General features: G+C 57.0%; 1 protein-coding gene and 1 non-coding gene across 10 annotated transcripts; one reads left to right on the top strand and one right to left on the bottom strand.

The window, feature by feature from the left end:
* The first annotated feature begins 743 nt into the window (after window positions 1–743).
* Window positions 744–14,444, top strand: ATG16L2 (autophagy related 16 like 2). 9 transcript variants are annotated; one of them, XM_027580225.1, is made up of 18 exons: window positions 745–937; window positions 2,807–2,906; window positions 3,718–3,820; window positions 7,293–7,366; window positions 7,608–7,859; window positions 7,995–8,060; window positions 8,363–8,473; window positions 9,503–9,565; window positions 10,149–10,257; window positions 10,603–10,708; window positions 11,380–11,450; window positions 11,731–11,802; window positions 11,921–12,041; window positions 12,378–12,483; window positions 13,141–13,290; window positions 13,527–13,574; window positions 13,718–13,819; window positions 14,129–14,444. In XM_027580225.1, the coding sequence occupies exons 1-18, from the start codon at window positions 820–822 to the stop codon at window positions 14,214–14,216; spliced, it is 1,860 nt and encodes a 619-aa protein (XP_027436026.1). In that variant the 5' UTR covers window positions 745–819; the 3' UTR covers window positions 14,217–14,444. The 9 variants fall into 9 exon arrangements, with proteins under 9 accessions (XP_027436028.1, XP_027436026.1, XP_027436029.1 ...); XM_027580228.1 differs by lacking the exon at window positions 9,503–9,565; XM_027580229.1 differs by lacking the exon at window positions 11,731–11,802.
* Window positions 5,316–5,388, bottom strand: TRNAV-CAC. Its single transcript has one exon. It is a non-coding gene; the product is annotated as a tRNA-Val (tRNA).
* Window positions 14,445–16,265: the final 1,821 nt, after the last annotated feature.

Genomic DNA, 16,265 nt, shown 5'->3' with positions numbered 1-16,265 from the left:
CCGGGATTTGCCAGACGCAATCAGCTGCATCCCTTCACTCTCAGGGACCTCCACTTTCTGCGAAGAACTGAGCCCCTAAGCCCTGCTCTCCACAAGGGCTCTTCTGCTTCCCTTCTCACGAGTTTCTGTCCCCTGGGAGTTTTGATATCCTCAAACCTCTGCACTTCTTCCCGCTGCCTGGAATCCTTCTCTCCTCCTGGCCAGCACCTACCTATTGCAGCCCTCCGGTTCCAACTCAAACGCCATCATCTGCGAAAGCAGCGCCTCTTCCCTTCAGTCCCTTCCTCCTCGGCGCTTCACCTTGCCGTCACGCTGTGTGTGCCTCGTGTTTGTGTCGCCTCCCCTCTCAGACCTTGAGCGCCTCCAGGGCAGGGTCAGGGTGTGAGGGGTCTCTAGGTCCCCAGCTCGGAGCGCGACCTGACCGGAGGGGCCCTGGACGACGTCGGTTACTTCCGAACTCGGTCTCGGCGCCGAGGGGTTGAGGACAACCCCTCCGGCCGGGAGGCCGGCCCGACAGCGCGCCCACAGGCGTGGGGGAAGCCGCCGCGGAGGCCGCGACCTCCATCCCGGCTCACTGCGGCGGACAGCAATACAAGCCCCGACGTAGGTGAGAATTTCTGGGGCGGTCCGGGTGGTGTAGACCCTGGGGGCGGCTTCCCAGCACACTTGCGTGGCTTTCTCCCCCGACGAACGCTCTTAGGATGATCCGGGCAGTCCCCGCCGCTGCCGCCCCCTGACGTCACGGAGTCCCCCAGAGGCCCCGCCCCGGTCGCGCCTCCTTCCGTGGGAGCGGCGCGCCGTGCGGGCGGGAGAGCGGCTATGGCGGGGCCCGGCGCCCCCGGCGTGCCCGTCGCCCGCTGGAAACGACACATAGTGCGGCAGCTTCGGCAGCGGGACCGCACGCAAAAGACACTCTTCGTGGAGCTGGTGCCGGCCTGTGAGTGCGCCACGGGGGCCTTGCAAGATGGCAGTGGAGGGGACGGAGATCCGGGCGCGGGGAGAGAGGGTTGTCTGGCTCCTCGGGCAGTGACCCGCGGGCAGAAAAGCCTTCTTGCCTCCGAATCCTTGGGCAGGCTGGCCCCTCTGTTTTGCCCCACCTCTGACTAGCCAGCATTCCTGCCCTTTTCCAGTCCAGGCTCTAGCTTAGAGCCCCTTCCAGGACGGAGCTCCCTCCCGGTGCTTCTGCCCTCCTCACCCCTCAGGGCCCGCCTCTCCCGGACTGGGTTTTCTGGGCACGGGTTTGTTAGCTGGTGTTAGTTTTTTAGGGTCTCTTATGCTTCCCCCTCCCGGGGCAGTTCCCAGGGTACAACCTAGTCAATGCATTTGGTCCCTGTGACCCAGTGAAAGAACTCTTGAGAGCAGCTACTTCTAAATCTGGATCTCTAGGGAGGAAGTTCAGAGTCAGGCTTTGCCACTGGTAAGTGATCCTGGCTTAGGTTTTTGGAGCTCCTCTGTGCTCGGGCAACTCCAGCCCGAGGGAGAAACGGGACTCCAGTCTGCTGGCAGAGCCCAAGAAGAGTCATACTCAGGTGTTTGGGGCCAGGGGGCAGGAGTGGGTCAGGAGTGGGTATGGCAGTTCAAGCCAGGGTGAACAGGTGTGTATGTGTGTAGGTGGCTCTGGTCACTCGAGATTGTATGTTGGGGGGTTTGGGTGGGGGGAGTTACAACCACTATTCCTCCAGCTCCATCACTGGTCCTAATTTTGGCTGCTGCTTAACTATCTCCCCCCTGATCCCCCAAACTGAATTTGCAGCTCTTGTCCTGGGCCATTTCCCTGCAACCCTCTAGGCTGCTGGTCCTCTCCCTCAGGGATGTGAGGTCAGCCTCCTGCCTCCAGGCAACCTCACTTTTTCACTGCTCTGATGGACAGTGGAACCATCCAATTTGAGGGAGTAGTCACCCCTGTCCCCCAGGAGCTGCAGTCCGTGGGACTGGAGAGACCCCGAGGGCTGTGATCAGACATAATGAAGCTCCAATTTTCTCTGTGGTCTTGGGTGGGTTGTATCCTTAAGCCTCAGATTTCTCACCCATAAATTGGGCAAAATGGTGTCTTCTTTAGATTTGCTGGGGGGCCAATGCAGTGCCCTGGGGCCTGGGGTGGGGTTTTGTGTGAGAACTAGCCCAGTGACCTCAGTTGAAGTGACAGGCAGGGAACTGGGTGAAGGAAAGGAGCTGAGGAGCTAGGCCTGGGCTTACCACCCCCACCCTACCCTGGAACTGGTGAGAAAAGAGGAAGTGAGTGTGGTGGGGGTGGAGGGAGATATTCCAGGGTCTGTAGCAAAAGCTACCAAATTCAAGGCGGTCTGCTGGATAGTTGCTCAAGGACTTTCTCTTCTAGCCTGGGGGAACCTTACCCCAACTCAGGGGAAGAGAGGATTGTTTTTTAGAGTAGAAAATTAGAGCCCCTGGAGGGGAAGTAATTTGCCAAAGGCCATAGGCGGGTGGAGCTGGGTTTATTTCCTCACTCTTTGAGGCAAAGACTTGCTCTGGGGCAAGGCTGAATCAATCCCTGGCGCTGTCCTTCCCTCAGGACCCACAGTGGTAGGTGAGGCCAGCCATCTACTTCCCCTGCAGTGGCTGTCTTTCTCTGTCCCCTGGAGAGGTTTCCTGGGAGGGCCTGTGGGCAGGTGCTGTGAGGAGGCTGTGCCAGGGTAGAGGTCTGGGTAGAGCCCACAAACACCCCTCAGGCAAAGGGCAGAGCCCAGCCTGCCCGTGGCTCTGCCATTCTGCATCCCTGGGCTCTTGCAGCCCTCCCAGAGAGGTATGCCTGGAGTCTGCTGGAAAGTGTTTGTCTTTGTACCCCTAGATAACCGTCTCCTAGAGAAGGCTGAGTTGCTGGGCTGGATCTCAGAGAAGCTGCAGCTAGAGCCAAATGATGTCACTCCTGCTACCCTCCAGGGCCCCTGGTGAGTGTATGAGTGTTCCTGGTTACAATGGGCTGCCTATGCCTGGGCCCTGCCCCCACTGCCTATGCTGGCTTCATTTTCTCCCTGGCATCTCATTGGTCCTTATATGCTACCCAGGGGAGGGAGGAGGTGGTCTCTTGTACCTTCCTCCAGGCCAGCTGCTTAGAATGCCCTTTCTCCACCACCGAAGTCCATCTCTGCATCTGTCTCATCTCTTCCCTTCCCACCCCCACACTCCTGCCTTCCCCCTCCTCTTTTTGTCTCCCTGATCCTTACCTGATGCCTACAGAAAGGGTCTTGCTACATATGCCAAAGGGGGGAGTGAAGATGAGAACGAGGAATGGGTTGGGCCTCAGAGTTGGGAGGTGTTTTTTTAAATAAATATTAATTTATTTGACAGAGAGAGAGAGAGAGAGAGAGAGAGCATGCACACACACACACACACACACACACACACACAAGCAGAGGGAGGGGGAGAAGCAGGGTCCTGTGGAGCAGGGAGCCCGATGCAGGGGCTCGATCCCAGACTCTCAGGACCTGAGCAGAAGGCAGACGCTCAACCTACTGAGCCAGCCAGGCGCCCCTGAGAAGTGCTCCTTAAGGAGGGTCCTAGCTAGTGAACCCAAGGCCTGGGGAAGTCCCAGGGCAGAGGAGTAATGGGTAGTTTCAGTTTCTGGAGACTTGCCTTTTCCTCTACCGGTTTTGGGCTTCCACCTTCCTTCGGAGAAAGTTCATGGTTTTGGTTTCAGGCTTTCCATGTTCATCCTGTGGGTGAACTGAGGGACAAAGAACACCGTTTATTGGTTGGCAGGGAGGAGGAATCGGGGCCTGACTCAGACCAAGTCCCACCACCAACCACTCTGAGGGTGAAGTGGCAAAAGGAGGAGGAAGGGCTCCGGCAGGACTGCGGTAAGGTAGGCCGGGCAGGGGTCTGAGAGAGAATGACGTGGGGCCAGAATCCAGGACTTTGGGAGCAAGGGGATGTGGTCCAAGGAATCTGGCAAGTGAGGGACATTCCCCAAGTCCAGTGCCACAGTGCTGTCTAGCTTGGTTCTGGCAGCCCAGGAGGAGGTGGTCTCCAACAGCAGCTAGAGGATGTGAGGTGAGAGCTCAGAGGAGGGATGAGGTGCATAAGGCCAGATGAGTCTGCTCCCCCTTCCAGACAGTCCGCCTGCTCTGTTCACAGCCTGCCTCCCCAACCCCAGGGCCCAGCACCAGCTGATCCAATGGTACACACTTGCAGACCAAATGAGGAAGGTGGCCCACCCCCACGGCAGGGTGTGCTACTTCCACCCGACACTGCTGCCCCCACCCCGTGCTGTCTCTTGGCTGCAGTTTTGCCCCATTGTCCTGGTTTTCTTCTCTTTTCTGTAGCGGTTGCTTCTGAACTTCCTTCTCTGGTTCCTTTCTTCCTCCCTTTAAATGTGGGTGTTCCTTGGAGCTTGGGTGGGTTCACGGACTCCTGTGGCCTCAAAGGTGGTTTGCTGACTCCCAGACCTGTCTCTGGCCTAGCCTTCTCTCCTGAGCTCCACACTCTTTGGTCAGCAGGGGTTCTTGGACATCACATCTAAAATCAGATTCCCCATCTCCCCCGTAGTGTATGGCAAGCCCCACATGGAGAGGTGACTCCTGCAGGTGCTGGGCTAAGCATTATTTCAGCAAGTCCTCCACAACTCTAGAGCAGGAAACTGAGGCTTAGAGAAGCGGAGCCAGGATCTAAACTCCTTCCCACATGAATCCATCTGTGATCTCCATTCATTCTTTCAACAAAGATTTATTGACAGTTTTCATATCCAAGGCACATGAGAAGGACAAGACCTGGCCCCATGGAGCTTCCAGTCCAATGGAGACTGATAGGCCATAAACACATGCCTAGTTAAAGCATGCCACGTTACTTGCCCAACGAGTGTGGGAGTGGGGCTATGAACCCAGTGAGAGCCTCTCCCTCAGAGCCCCTGTTGTAGTTACAACTTGACATTTGTTGTAACTTGGGCTGTGAGATCCCCAAGGCCTGGGATGCCCTTGCTTTACTTCCACTTATCCCTGGGGTCTGTCTTCACAGTCCATGCTAATGAATATTTGTAGACTAAATGATGGGTGAGGTAGACCCTCCACCCCAACTGGTAGTCACTGGACTGGAAATTGAGGGGGCACCTCTGGTCTCTCCCAGCCCTCCATCCTGAGCTAGTAGTCATCAGCTCATGGATCCTGCCTCCAAATCCATCAACTCTCTGTTGGCCTGGCCCAAGTTACCCTCATCACTTCCTGGACAACCCCGCCCTTGGCACTCCCATCCATTCTCCATACAGCACTCACAGTGAGAGACATATATTACACACACACCTGTGTATGTATGTATACATGTGTACACACACACACACACACGTTTTTCTTTTTAAGTAGCCTCCATGCCCAACGTGGGGCTTGAACTCATGATCTGGAGATTGTGAGTCCCATGCTCTACCAACTGAGCCAGCCAGGCGCCCCCAGAGTGATATATTTTAATAACAAAAAGATCTCCCTTAAAAAAAGACAATACAGACATACATGCTTGTGAACATTTCAAGAGAACAGAAGCCCATCGAGTAAAGAAGTGAAACCCCTTCACCATCTCTCCCGTTGTCAGTTTGGTGTACATCTTCCAGAGCCCTTTAGCCTTCCCAGTGGAGTTCTCCAGAATTTCCTGCCACTCTCCCTGTCTCTGAACTCATAGTCCCCTTGGTCTGGGACACTTCCACAAACCCCTTGCCCTTAGCAGCTCCTCCCTGGCACTTCGTCAGACGCACGCCAGTCAGTTCCCATTGGATATGCCAGGTGATGGGGAGTTTTCTTTAATTCTTAGTACTGTTTCACATATTGCAATAAGTATATATCATTGTTATTATTTTAGCTTTTTGGGGAAAATAATTATAGATCGTAGGAAGTTGCAAAGATTGGTTACTTCTTATGTAACTATAGCACACACAATCAGGAAAACGATCTTGATATGAAATATACATATATTTCTTTGTCATGTTGTCCCATATGTAGATTTGTGTGACGGGCAATATGCAGCACAATTTCATCACTGCAGAGATCTCCCTCTTGCTACCCATTTTGGCCACGACGCACCCCTCTCCCCCAACCATCCCTAACCCTGCACCCACTAATCTGTTTTCCATCTCTATTATTTGGCTTTTGAAAAACCTCCCCAAAATACTGAATCACAGACTATCAGTGAAAGTAAATGACAGGCAAGGAAGCAGAAGTGGAGGTCAGACTGCTCTGTGGTGAAAGGAATTACAAACGTTAGGAACTGGGCCAGCTAGGAAGGTAGGCACGGGCAGGCGCATGGGCATAGGGAGATCTGTAGTGCGGCTGAGTAGCACTGGCCTTGCCTCTCAGTCCGTCCCTCACCAGGCTCACATGAGGACAGATTAGCGGTCAGAGCCCCTGCCTTGGTTATTTCCTTATGTTCCTCTTGTCACACTGGTAGGAACTGCTTCACCTGAAGTCTGTCTCTTCCATTGACCCCTCAGCGCTAAAAAGTGGGACTTGACCTTCCTCTCTGTGGCTTCCCCAGCTCTTGGTTGAAGGACTGCTGAATGAGGCAGGGGCACAGATGAGATGACCCTCACCCCCATTCTAGGCCTGGGGGCAGCTCAGGTATTCAGTCTGGCCTCTACACTCCCATGGCCCGTTCTCCTTCTTGCCCTGTGCCTCTGCTTAGGGCTCCTGGTTGCTCTCTGGAATCTATGCTTGAGTAGGCCAGGGTTAGAGAAGTGGGGAACACAGCCCACACCCCGTGAACCTCTCCTGTAGACCTGTACTGGGGAGCATCATGTTAGGTGGTCTGTCACTTAGCTGTGTAACTTTGTCAAGACACTTAACCTCTCTGTGACAGTGTCCTCATCTGCGAAATCGGGAAAATGGCAGTACCTACCTCATGCTCTCGTTATGGCGATTAAAAGAGTTAATATGCGTGTAGTGCTCAGAACAGGGCATGACACACACGTGCTATATAAACGTTTGCTATTATCTGAAATATTACTCCTTCTAGTAATTCTACATTACCCTATGAGGTAAGTACTATCATTCCCACTTTACAGGTGAGAAAACAGGTTCAGAGAGGTTAAATGACTGCCCCGGGGTCACAGAGAAAATAAGTGGCACTGCCAGGGCTGAAACTCAGGTGTTAGGCTCCAGAGCCGAAGGCCCTTCCACTGTTACACAGAACAGCAGCGCGTTCTGTGCGCGGCCCTACACCTGTCGGAGCCTGTGCTTTCGGGGCGCAGGGGGGTAGAGTAGCCGACTCTGCTCCACGTCCAGCCGGAGAGCGGCTGGAGGCGCGCGGCGGGAGCCCTACAAAGGCGCTGCCGCCCACCTTCCGCCCCCGACTGCCCCCAGATGGCCTACCAGGTGGTGGAAAAGAGCGCGGCCCTGGGGGCCCTGGAGGCGACGCTGGAGGAGCGGCAAAGCAGGTGAGGCGCGGGCCAGTGCGAGGGGGGACCGCGCCCATCTCTGGGTGGCTCGGGGCCACCTCTGCCGGGGAAGGGGGGACGGGGTGCTCCTGTGTGTCTCCAGCACGGCCCGGGAGGTTTTTCCCACGTACTTGGAGGCTTGGCTTAGCCACCTGCCTGACGGCGTGGAAGGGGCAAGTCCGTCCACCTCTGAGACCGGCTCCCACCGCGCGGTGACGAAGGGTCCCCCCAACTCCCGCAGGCTGGCGGCTCTGGAGGCCTGCGCGGCCGAGCTGCAGGAGGCGAGGGCGCGGCAGACCCAGCAAGTGGACGCACAGCGGGCGCTGAACGTGGCGCAGCGGGCGGCCTACGAGGCGCTGCGCGCGCAGGCCAGGCTCCGGGAGGCGGCCCTGCGCAGGCTGGAGGAGGAGGCGCACGACCTGCTGGAGCGGCTCGTGCAGCGCAAGGCGCGCGCCGCCGCCGAGCGCAACCTGCGCCTCGAGCGCCATGAGAAGTGAGCGCGCTTGGCCCCGCCCCCCGGAGACGGGAGCGCCGCGCCCCTGTGGGGGAGGGCACGGTCCGCGGTTCACCGCCGCGGCCCGAGGCGCGTCGGCCCGGTGCGGCTCTCTGGATGCTTCTCTTTCGCCAGGGCCAAGCAGGCGCGGATGTCCTTGGAGCTAAAGAAGGCTGCCAAGCGGATAGTGAGCATCAGCGAGTAAGTGTGGGGATGAGCCCGGTCCCGCCCGCCGAGCCTCCGCGGCCGGCTCTGCCCCGCGTGCTCTAGGGCGCTCTTTTCTCTGGCCTCTGCCTGCAATTCTTCCCCGCCCCCACCTGTCTGCACGAGGCCTCCACGTAGACTGAGCCCGCAGGACACGTGCAGACTCGTGTGGTCTGGTCGTAGGCGCCAGCACGCCTGCCCGCCACGCGTGGCCCGCAAGACCCCTCTTCACCGTGTTGTGCACTGGAGGCAGGGAGGTGCTGGTCCCTTGACCTCCCTGAGTTTCACGCCCTCTCCAGGAGCCCAAACACCATAGGCGGGATCAGAGAGGAGGCTGAGACTCTGGCCCTGCCTGCTGAGCCCCTATCCCTGAAGAGTGGGACTGGTGAGAAGTGGAAGAGGCCCTTCAGGTGAGGACTGTCCCAGAGCTCTGGGCTGGGCCCCACTCCGGAGTCTTCCTCTAGGGCCTTGGGCCCAGCTTGGGCTCAGGGGAGGAGAGGCTCCAGTAGAGCTCAGACCTCCCAGGACAGGTCTGATCTCCAGTGCCTGGAGCCTCCTGGAGTCATTGCCTTCTTAGGGTCTCCAGCGCCTTCCCAGGACCAGAGCTGTGGGGGTGGGGTGTCAGGCTGGTGAAAGGGTGTCACCAGGAGGGAACTGTGGGTGAGGCCCAGGACTCAGCTGTCACAGGGGCGCAGGTGTGCAAACGTGTGTCCTCACAGGGACACGAGAGCACATGTGTGTACAGGTTGGGGGAGCATACCTGAGTGTGTGTGAGCATGTATAGATGTGAGCTCACACGGGCTTCTGAAGCCCATGGATTCCCTCAGTCTCCCCCGTTCATCTCCATTTGTCTGTCATTGAAGCTGCCCTCCCTCACCCTTGCTCCATTCACCAACTTGAAGGCTTCTTTCAGCCCTTCCTTGCAGGTCACTGGTGTCCAGGCCTGGGGGGCAGTGAAAGAACTTTAGGGAGGGGCATGAGATGCTGGTCCCCAAAGTCCTTGGCAGCCCCGGTGGGCCAAGTCAGCCCAGGACACATCCTCTTCTGGACATTTTTGAAGTCACTCAGCAGGCCTAGGTTTTACCTCCCTCCATCCTTCAGCCTTGTGCTATCCCAGCCTGAGGGCACCTTCATCCTCTCCTCCATATGCCCCAGCTCAGCCTCCTCAGAACTTTTGTTGGAGGGCACTTGGGTGGTGAGGCAGTTCTTACCATCATGGTGGAAACTTTGGGAGACTTTATTGCCAAATCCCTCCCTGCCTCCACCTTCCTGGGACTGCTGTGGGTCATCCCGCTCTCGTGCTCTTGGAGGAGCCAAGTTCTTGTCCCAGGCTCACAGGCCTGCAAGGCTTGGGGTCCCCAGCAGGGTGTAGGGACGAGTGGCTGCTGTCTGCACACTCACTGGCCAGTCCCTTAGTACATCTCTCAATTCTACCCCAGATCTGCCTCTGCCACCTCCTTGACACTCTCCCGCTGTGTGGATGTGGTGAAGGAGCTTCTGGAGTAAGTGTGTGTGTGCATCTACATGTGTGTGAAGAGTTTGGGCCCCTTGGAGGCCCGTGTCAGGCTTCTGGACTCCAGGCTTGGTCTGTGTATGTCTCGATCTGTCCATCTGTGTGTTGCCCAGCTGTCTGTGTGAATCTCTGCTGCCTCTCCCAGACCTCATTTCCCTCATTTCCAGGCCCTGCCTGGCTGTCCTCCACGCTCTGTCCCTCATCCGTGGTCCTCACAGGGGACCAGGATCTCCAGCCTGAGCCTGGATAGGAACTACCACTCAGTTGGGAAATAGGCTCAGATGTGTCAGGACTTGTCCAGGGTCACAGAGCCAAGTGGCAGCAGGGCTCAGACTGAAACCCCAGCCCGGAGGTTGCTCTGCATTCACCAACACCTCCCTACCTCTGTGCCCCTCCCGTCTTCACACTGACCCCTGGGATCAGAGGCCGGGTTGGGAATAAGCTTGCTGCCCCTCTGGGCCATGTTCTGCCACCTTTCTTGTCTGCTTTCTGTTGTTGCTGCCTCAGGAGCATGAGACTCCCGTGTCAGAAGGCCTTGCCAAATGCCTTCCTAACACCTGCCCCCCACCCAGTTTCAAGAAGAGGAGAGGCCACTCCATTGGGGGAGCTCCTGAGCCGCGATACCAGAGCATCCCTGTGTGTGTGGCTGCCCAACCTCCTACCCAGGTTCAGGATGTGCTGGTAAGGGAGGGGCTGGGCCACATACATGAGGTGCCGATATGGGGAGTGTAGGGCCCAGGGGTGGTCCACGGAGGCCAGGGAGGCAAGGCTGGGCTCCTCAGCTAGAGCACAAGTTTTCTTTCCCATCCAGTGGTAGGAGCCTTTCAGCATTTAGTGATGGGGGATGGACTGGAGAGGGAGATCAGGAGGCCAGCCTGGGGACTGTGGGTAAGTGTAGCAGGAGGATGCTGCAGGGCTGATGAGACCCGATGTGTGCAGGGGTGCGTGTGAGAGAGAGCTTGTGAGTGTGTGCAGAGAGGTGCATATGGTGAGGACCAGAGGCACCAACCTCCCTTTTCCCCATAGGATGCCCACCTTTCCGAGGTCAATGCTGTTTCTTTTGGCCCCAGTAGCAGCCTCCTGGCCACCGGAGGGGCTGACCGCCTCATCCACCTCTGGAATGTTGTGGGAGGTGAGGGTTTCTCCTCTGTGGGCCATCCTGGGGCTTTTTATCCAGAGCCCACCCTCAGCTTGCTTCTTGGTGGGCAAAGGTCTTAGATCTGTTTGTGTTTTCTCCAGTGTAACATTTTTGTGGGCAGTGGCCAGATGACCCGTTGGCAAGGGTTCTGGGCTGAGCCTCCTAGTTGCTGGGATCCAGGTCTGCAGGATGGGGAGGGCCCAGCTCAGATGGTCACTGTTAGGGGAAGCGGGGGTCCCTTCTCATTAGATTGTGCAGGTCTAGGCCCTTGAGAATCAGGTCTCTGGGGCCCACCAGCTGACCTCCTCTTCTGGTATCACTTGAGCTCTCAGAACTCAGGAGACAAGTGTTAACTACCTACCCAATGCTTGTAGAGGTGGGTGTGCGGGGGAGTCACAGTCATTTCCTGGAGGCTTCCTAGAGAAAGGTCTGGCCCTGGCTTGCTGTATGACCCCGGGACAGTCTCTTCTCTCTGGTCCTCTGTAGCTCTGTGAGATCATCTGTTGCCCCCTGGAGCCCCCTGCTGGCAGTTTGGGGAGATGCAGCCTCCAGCCCAGGCCCCCAGAAGTTTTTCCTCTTAACTTGGGAGAGACTGATCTTACCAGCAACAACTCTTCATGAGGTTCGTGACTTCATTTCACCTGTCCTTTTCCCGGTCCCCCCAGATCGTCTGAAGGCCAACCAAACCCTTGAAGGAGCTGGTGGCAGCATCACCAGTGTGGACTTCGACCCTTCGGTGAGGGGACTTAGCCTCAGTGACACAGGACGTCTGTTGTGCGCCCTCTGCCCCCAGTCTCCACACTGGGCAGGTGGGGGCTCCGGGACATAAGGGAACATCATGGATGCCCTCGAGCTGGCTGCTACACATATCTTCCCTGGGCCTGGAGGCTACTCTGCCTGTCTGGATGATCTGGGAGGCTCTAAGGCAGCCCCTGCCCCAGTTCCCTGGCATGAGGGATGTTGCTTCTGTCCAGGCCCAGGTTCAGGGCCTTTCCTTTCCCCTTCCATCTCTCCAGGGCTCACAGGTATTAGCAGCTACTTACAGTCAGGCCGCCCAGCTCTGGAAGGTGGGGGAGGTACAGTCCAAGGTAAGGCCTGACTGAGGAGGCAGCCCTGGGGTCAGGGGGTCATGCCTTGGGCCCCGAGGGGGGATGTTATGGAGTCTTGGCCATGTCCTTGATCCATATGTGGGATGGCGGGGGGCAGGAGACACTGTCTGGACACACGGACAAGGTGACGGCTGCCAAGTTCAAGCTAACAAGGCACCAGGCGGTGACTGGGAGCCGAGACCGGACAGTGAAGGAGTGGGACCTCGGCCGCGCCTACTGTGAGGCCCAGCCCCTCCCTCCCCCTCCCTACCTGCTGGCACCCCCAAGCCAGGTCAAGAATACCTCAGCCTGTTGTCTGGGAATGGCTCTAAGATTCACAGGCATTTGGGGTGAAAGCTCCCAAGGCCTCTTTTTCTCTACTCCCCATCGGTGTTTTTTCTTCCTGGTTTCTTGGTGACTTCAGGCTTTGGGCTGGGAAGCAGGAGACCTGGTTTCTAGTTTGGGGAGGATACTTACCCCTCTGGGGCTTCTGGACCTCAGTTTCTCCATATGTCCAGTGGGATGGCTTCCAACCACCTTTTTCTGAGGCTAGGGCTCTGCTCCTTGGTCCCCAGGCTCCAGGACCATCAATGTCCTTTCCTACTGTAACGATGTGGTGTGTGGGGACCATGTCATCATCAGTGGCCACAATGACCAGAAGATCCGGTTCTGGGACAGCAGGTAACAGGCATGGGTGGGGGGTGTGGGGGCACGGGGACAGGCTTTCTGTGTTCTCTTTCGTTTCTCTGGCCACAGAACCATGGAGGCACCTTACGGAAGTGAGGCTGCAGTGGCCTCTCTGTCTAGGTGTGGCCCCTTGAAGGCTCTGCTGCCTCTGGGGACCTATGGCACCTTTTTAGTGGCTCTTGGTCCAGCTGTTGGACTCTGCCTGGGCCTTGCCAACCAAAATGGAGGAGCCCCCTTTTCTACTTAGTTACCACTTTTAAATCAAGGGAAACAAAGTTTTAGTTGTTTTCCGGTCTAGAGCCTGGCGTTGGGGGGTGATTTATAAAAGCCAGTGCTGGAGCCTGTGCCGGGTCTCCTTCCACGCGTGTGGTGATTGCTCTTGGAGACCCTTTGCGCTCTCACACGTTTAACGGCAGCTCTCGTTTCCAGCGCTTATTTTAGCGACCCAAGGGTTTCGAGGCCCCAGCTTCTAGTCAAAGGCTGGCTAAGTTCCTCTTGGAGAGGCTGGCCGCAGTGGGAGAAGGGAGACTAGTCAGCGTCAGCCATGGCCCCAGTGATCTGAGACCCGGGAGCCCCTCTTGACTTTGTTCACCCGTCAGGAGTGGCCTTGGTGGGCTGTTCCTCATCCCTACCTCTGTCTCCGCTCCTCAGGGTCCCCTGCTGCACCCAGGTCATCCCCGTGCAGGGCCGGGTCACCTCCCTGAATCTCAGCCAAGACCAGCTGCATCTGCTCAGCTGTTCCCGAGATGACACACTCAAAGTCATTGACCTTCGTGTCAACAATATCCGCCAGGCGTTCAGGTACCTGCTTTGTGCCCCTGGCACTGTGGCTTTGGCCGGGGCAGCTGGGTCTCTCATCCCTTGTTAAGGGCTCTTCTGGACCTGTCAGTGGGGGACCCATCCTGGAGGCCCTTCAGGACCAGGACGTGCTGAGGTGCCCCAAGCTCTTGATGGACAGAGGAAGCTCTTGAAGCTCCTGGCTGAGGGCAGGGACCAGTGGCCACGTTCATTCTGACCCTGATTCTGTCTGTCCTCAGGGCTGATGGCTTCAGGTGTGGTTCTGACTGGACCAAAGCCGTGTTCAGGTGTGTCTGCGAGAGTACGTGCCTGTGCCTGAGTGTGCCCCACCTGACCATGTATGTCCGTGTCTGCATGCACATGTCTGTGTCTGCATGTGTGTGCCCTCACCTCTGATCATTTCTTGCTTGCTCTGCTGTGCCCACTGCAGCCCGGACAGAAGCTATGTCCTGGCAGGTTCCTGGGACGGAGCCCTTTACATCTGGGATGTAGACACTGGCAAGCTGGAGGGTAGTCTGCGGGGACCCCACTGGTGAGCATGGCCCCACCTGCCCACCACTCCCCCCACCCCCGGCCCCAGTGCTGCTAAGCCAGTTCCAGGTTCTGACATGCTTGGGACCCTCGAGTCCCCAGCCCTTGTCCCCACATCCTCCCTCCTCAGAACCCTTCTTAGTTCACAAGGTGCTTTCCCTTGTGCACAGCTCTGTGAGCCCATTTTATAGGTGAGGCAGCAGGCTTAGAGAGAGCCTCAGACTGCCCTGTTCCAGTGACGAGGGGCAGAACCCAGGCTGCAGGCCCGGCTTCTGATGCCTCCCTGAAGCCCGTCCCTCCCTTTCCTCAGCACTGCCGTCAACGCCGTGGCCTGGTGCTCCTCGGGGAGCCATGTGGTGAGCGTGGACCAGGCCAGGAAGGTTGTGCTCTGGCACTAGCCATGACTTCTCCTGCCAGGGCTGGAGCTCGAGTCTGAAGCCCAAAGCCAGAAGACAGCTTCCCACTGCTCACAGGGCTCCAGAGCAAGTGGGGCTGGAGGTGGAATGGGAGGGGGGTGGCCTTGGGGCTTAATGGGGAATAAGGCCTGGCAGGACCTGGCCTGTCTGTTTGGAAAAAAAAAAGGTGTGTGTGTCGGGGGGGAATTACAGTATTTTTTGCTTGTTTTATCTCTGACTTCTCACTTTCTTTGACGTAAGTGAAAAAAAATTCCATCTAAACTGGTATCTGCTTGCCTCTTCGCAGCATTCAGGTGGCAGAGGCCTTTGGGCTGGAGGCTCGAGGACGCCTGGGCTTGGCCCCCTTCCTCCTCCTGCACAGAGCTGGGGCCGAGCCAGGCTGGCCTCAGTGCTGTTCACGTCTGAGGAGAGAGCATGAAGAAAGGCTCACAGGCAGCAAAGGGCAGTGGCTCTTGGAGCCGTGGGAATTTCACCCTTGGTCCACGCTGGTCCAGAGGCCAAGCCAACATCTTGGATCCTCCTACTTCAGGCACCCAGGGTAGACTGAGGCTGTGGAGGGGCCATGGGAGTTCCAAGAGGGGCTCTGGTGGAAAGGGTCCTAACACACCAGAGAGTGATGTCAAGTACTTAGTACACCAGGCCTGCCTTTAGATGGGGGCATGTTCTTGCTCCAGAGGTGGAGCCCAGAACGTGTGGGGAACAGCCTGGGTAGGTCTTTGTGTTGAGGAGGATAGCCGTGGGCTGGGGCTTCACTTACATGGGCACCACGAGCCTCTGGAGTACAAGGCAGACCCAGCAGGGCAGAGCCTGGGCACCCCACTTGTTCTGTCAACCTTGCGCATGGAGGAGTCATCAGCAGGACAGCCACTGCCAGTCACAAGATAGCAGAAGGGACTTCTGTCCCTGAGGGGACCTTACTGTGGCGTGCTGCTCATCTGAGATTCAAAGGCTTCGCTTTGGAATTCTCAGTTTCCTTCCTTATCACCTTCCAAAGTCTTCCTTGGGGGTTGTTGCCATTCCCAGGATGAGCAGCAGGTTGCTGAGAGCCTGAACTCTGCAGCCAGGCTGTCTGTGTTGGAGTTGCAGCCCACTCTTTAGTAGCTGGGTGATTTTATTTTATTTTTTTTAAAGATTTTATTTATTTATTTGAGAGAGAGAGAATGAGAGATAGCACGAGAGGGAAGAGGGTCAGAGGGAGAAGCAGACTCCCTGCCGAGCAGGAAGCCCGACGCGGGACTCGATCCCGGGACTCCAGGATCATGACCTGAGCCGAAGGCAGTCGCTTAACCAACTGAGCCACCCAGGCGCCCCAGCTGGGTGATTTTAAACAGGTTCCTTAACGGCTTTGTGCCTTAGTTTCCTCCTCTGCGAAAGGGGAAAATAATAGTACTCACCACAGAGGGCGCTGGGTGGCAGAATCCGTTAGGCGTCCGACTCTTGGTTTCCGCTGGGGTTGTGATCTTGGGGTTCGGAGATAGAGCCCCGTGTTGGGCTCCACGCTCAGCAGAGTCTGCTTGAGTTCATTCTCCGTCTCTCTCTGCCCCTCCCCCACTTCCCATTCACAACCCTTCTCCCTCTCCCTCTCTCTCTCTCAAAAAACAAAGTAGTACTTACCTCAGAATTTACTGTAGAGACTCAGTGTGTTAGCATCTGTGAAGCTCCTGGCACATGCCAAAGGGCGCATGGAGATTGAATACCTAGTCTACATTCCGCTGGGTCTCAGCAGTGAGTGCGCTGCTCTTGGCCCAGCCGTCTCCTGAGCGCTAGGTGACACACCTAGCTGCCTCCTGGACAGCATCTCCCCGACATAAGTGTCTCTTCCCCTCACGCCCCACATCCCCAGGAACCAGGGGCTGGAGCCACCATGTCTGACTTTGACCTAGCTGCCACGCAGGCCCCCTTCTAGTCTTGTGCCTCCACCCAGACCCCTCTTGCCGTGGCCAGAGTGACTTTCTAAGGTATTGTGTTCACAGATAGGACCCTTTGAAGTTCCCAGGCTGCCTGCAGAGAAACTTTTTGGCATTAAATGCA

This window comes from Zalophus californianus, chromosome 11 (assembly GCF_009762305.2).
Source record: "Zalophus californianus isolate mZalCal1 chromosome 11, mZalCal1.pri.v2, whole genome shotgun sequence".
NCBI lineage: Eukaryota > Metazoa > Chordata > Mammalia > Carnivora > Otariidae > Zalophus > Zalophus californianus.
The sequence above is the reverse complement of the archived record's forward strand: the minus strand, read 5'-3'. Positions and strand labels throughout refer to the sequence as shown.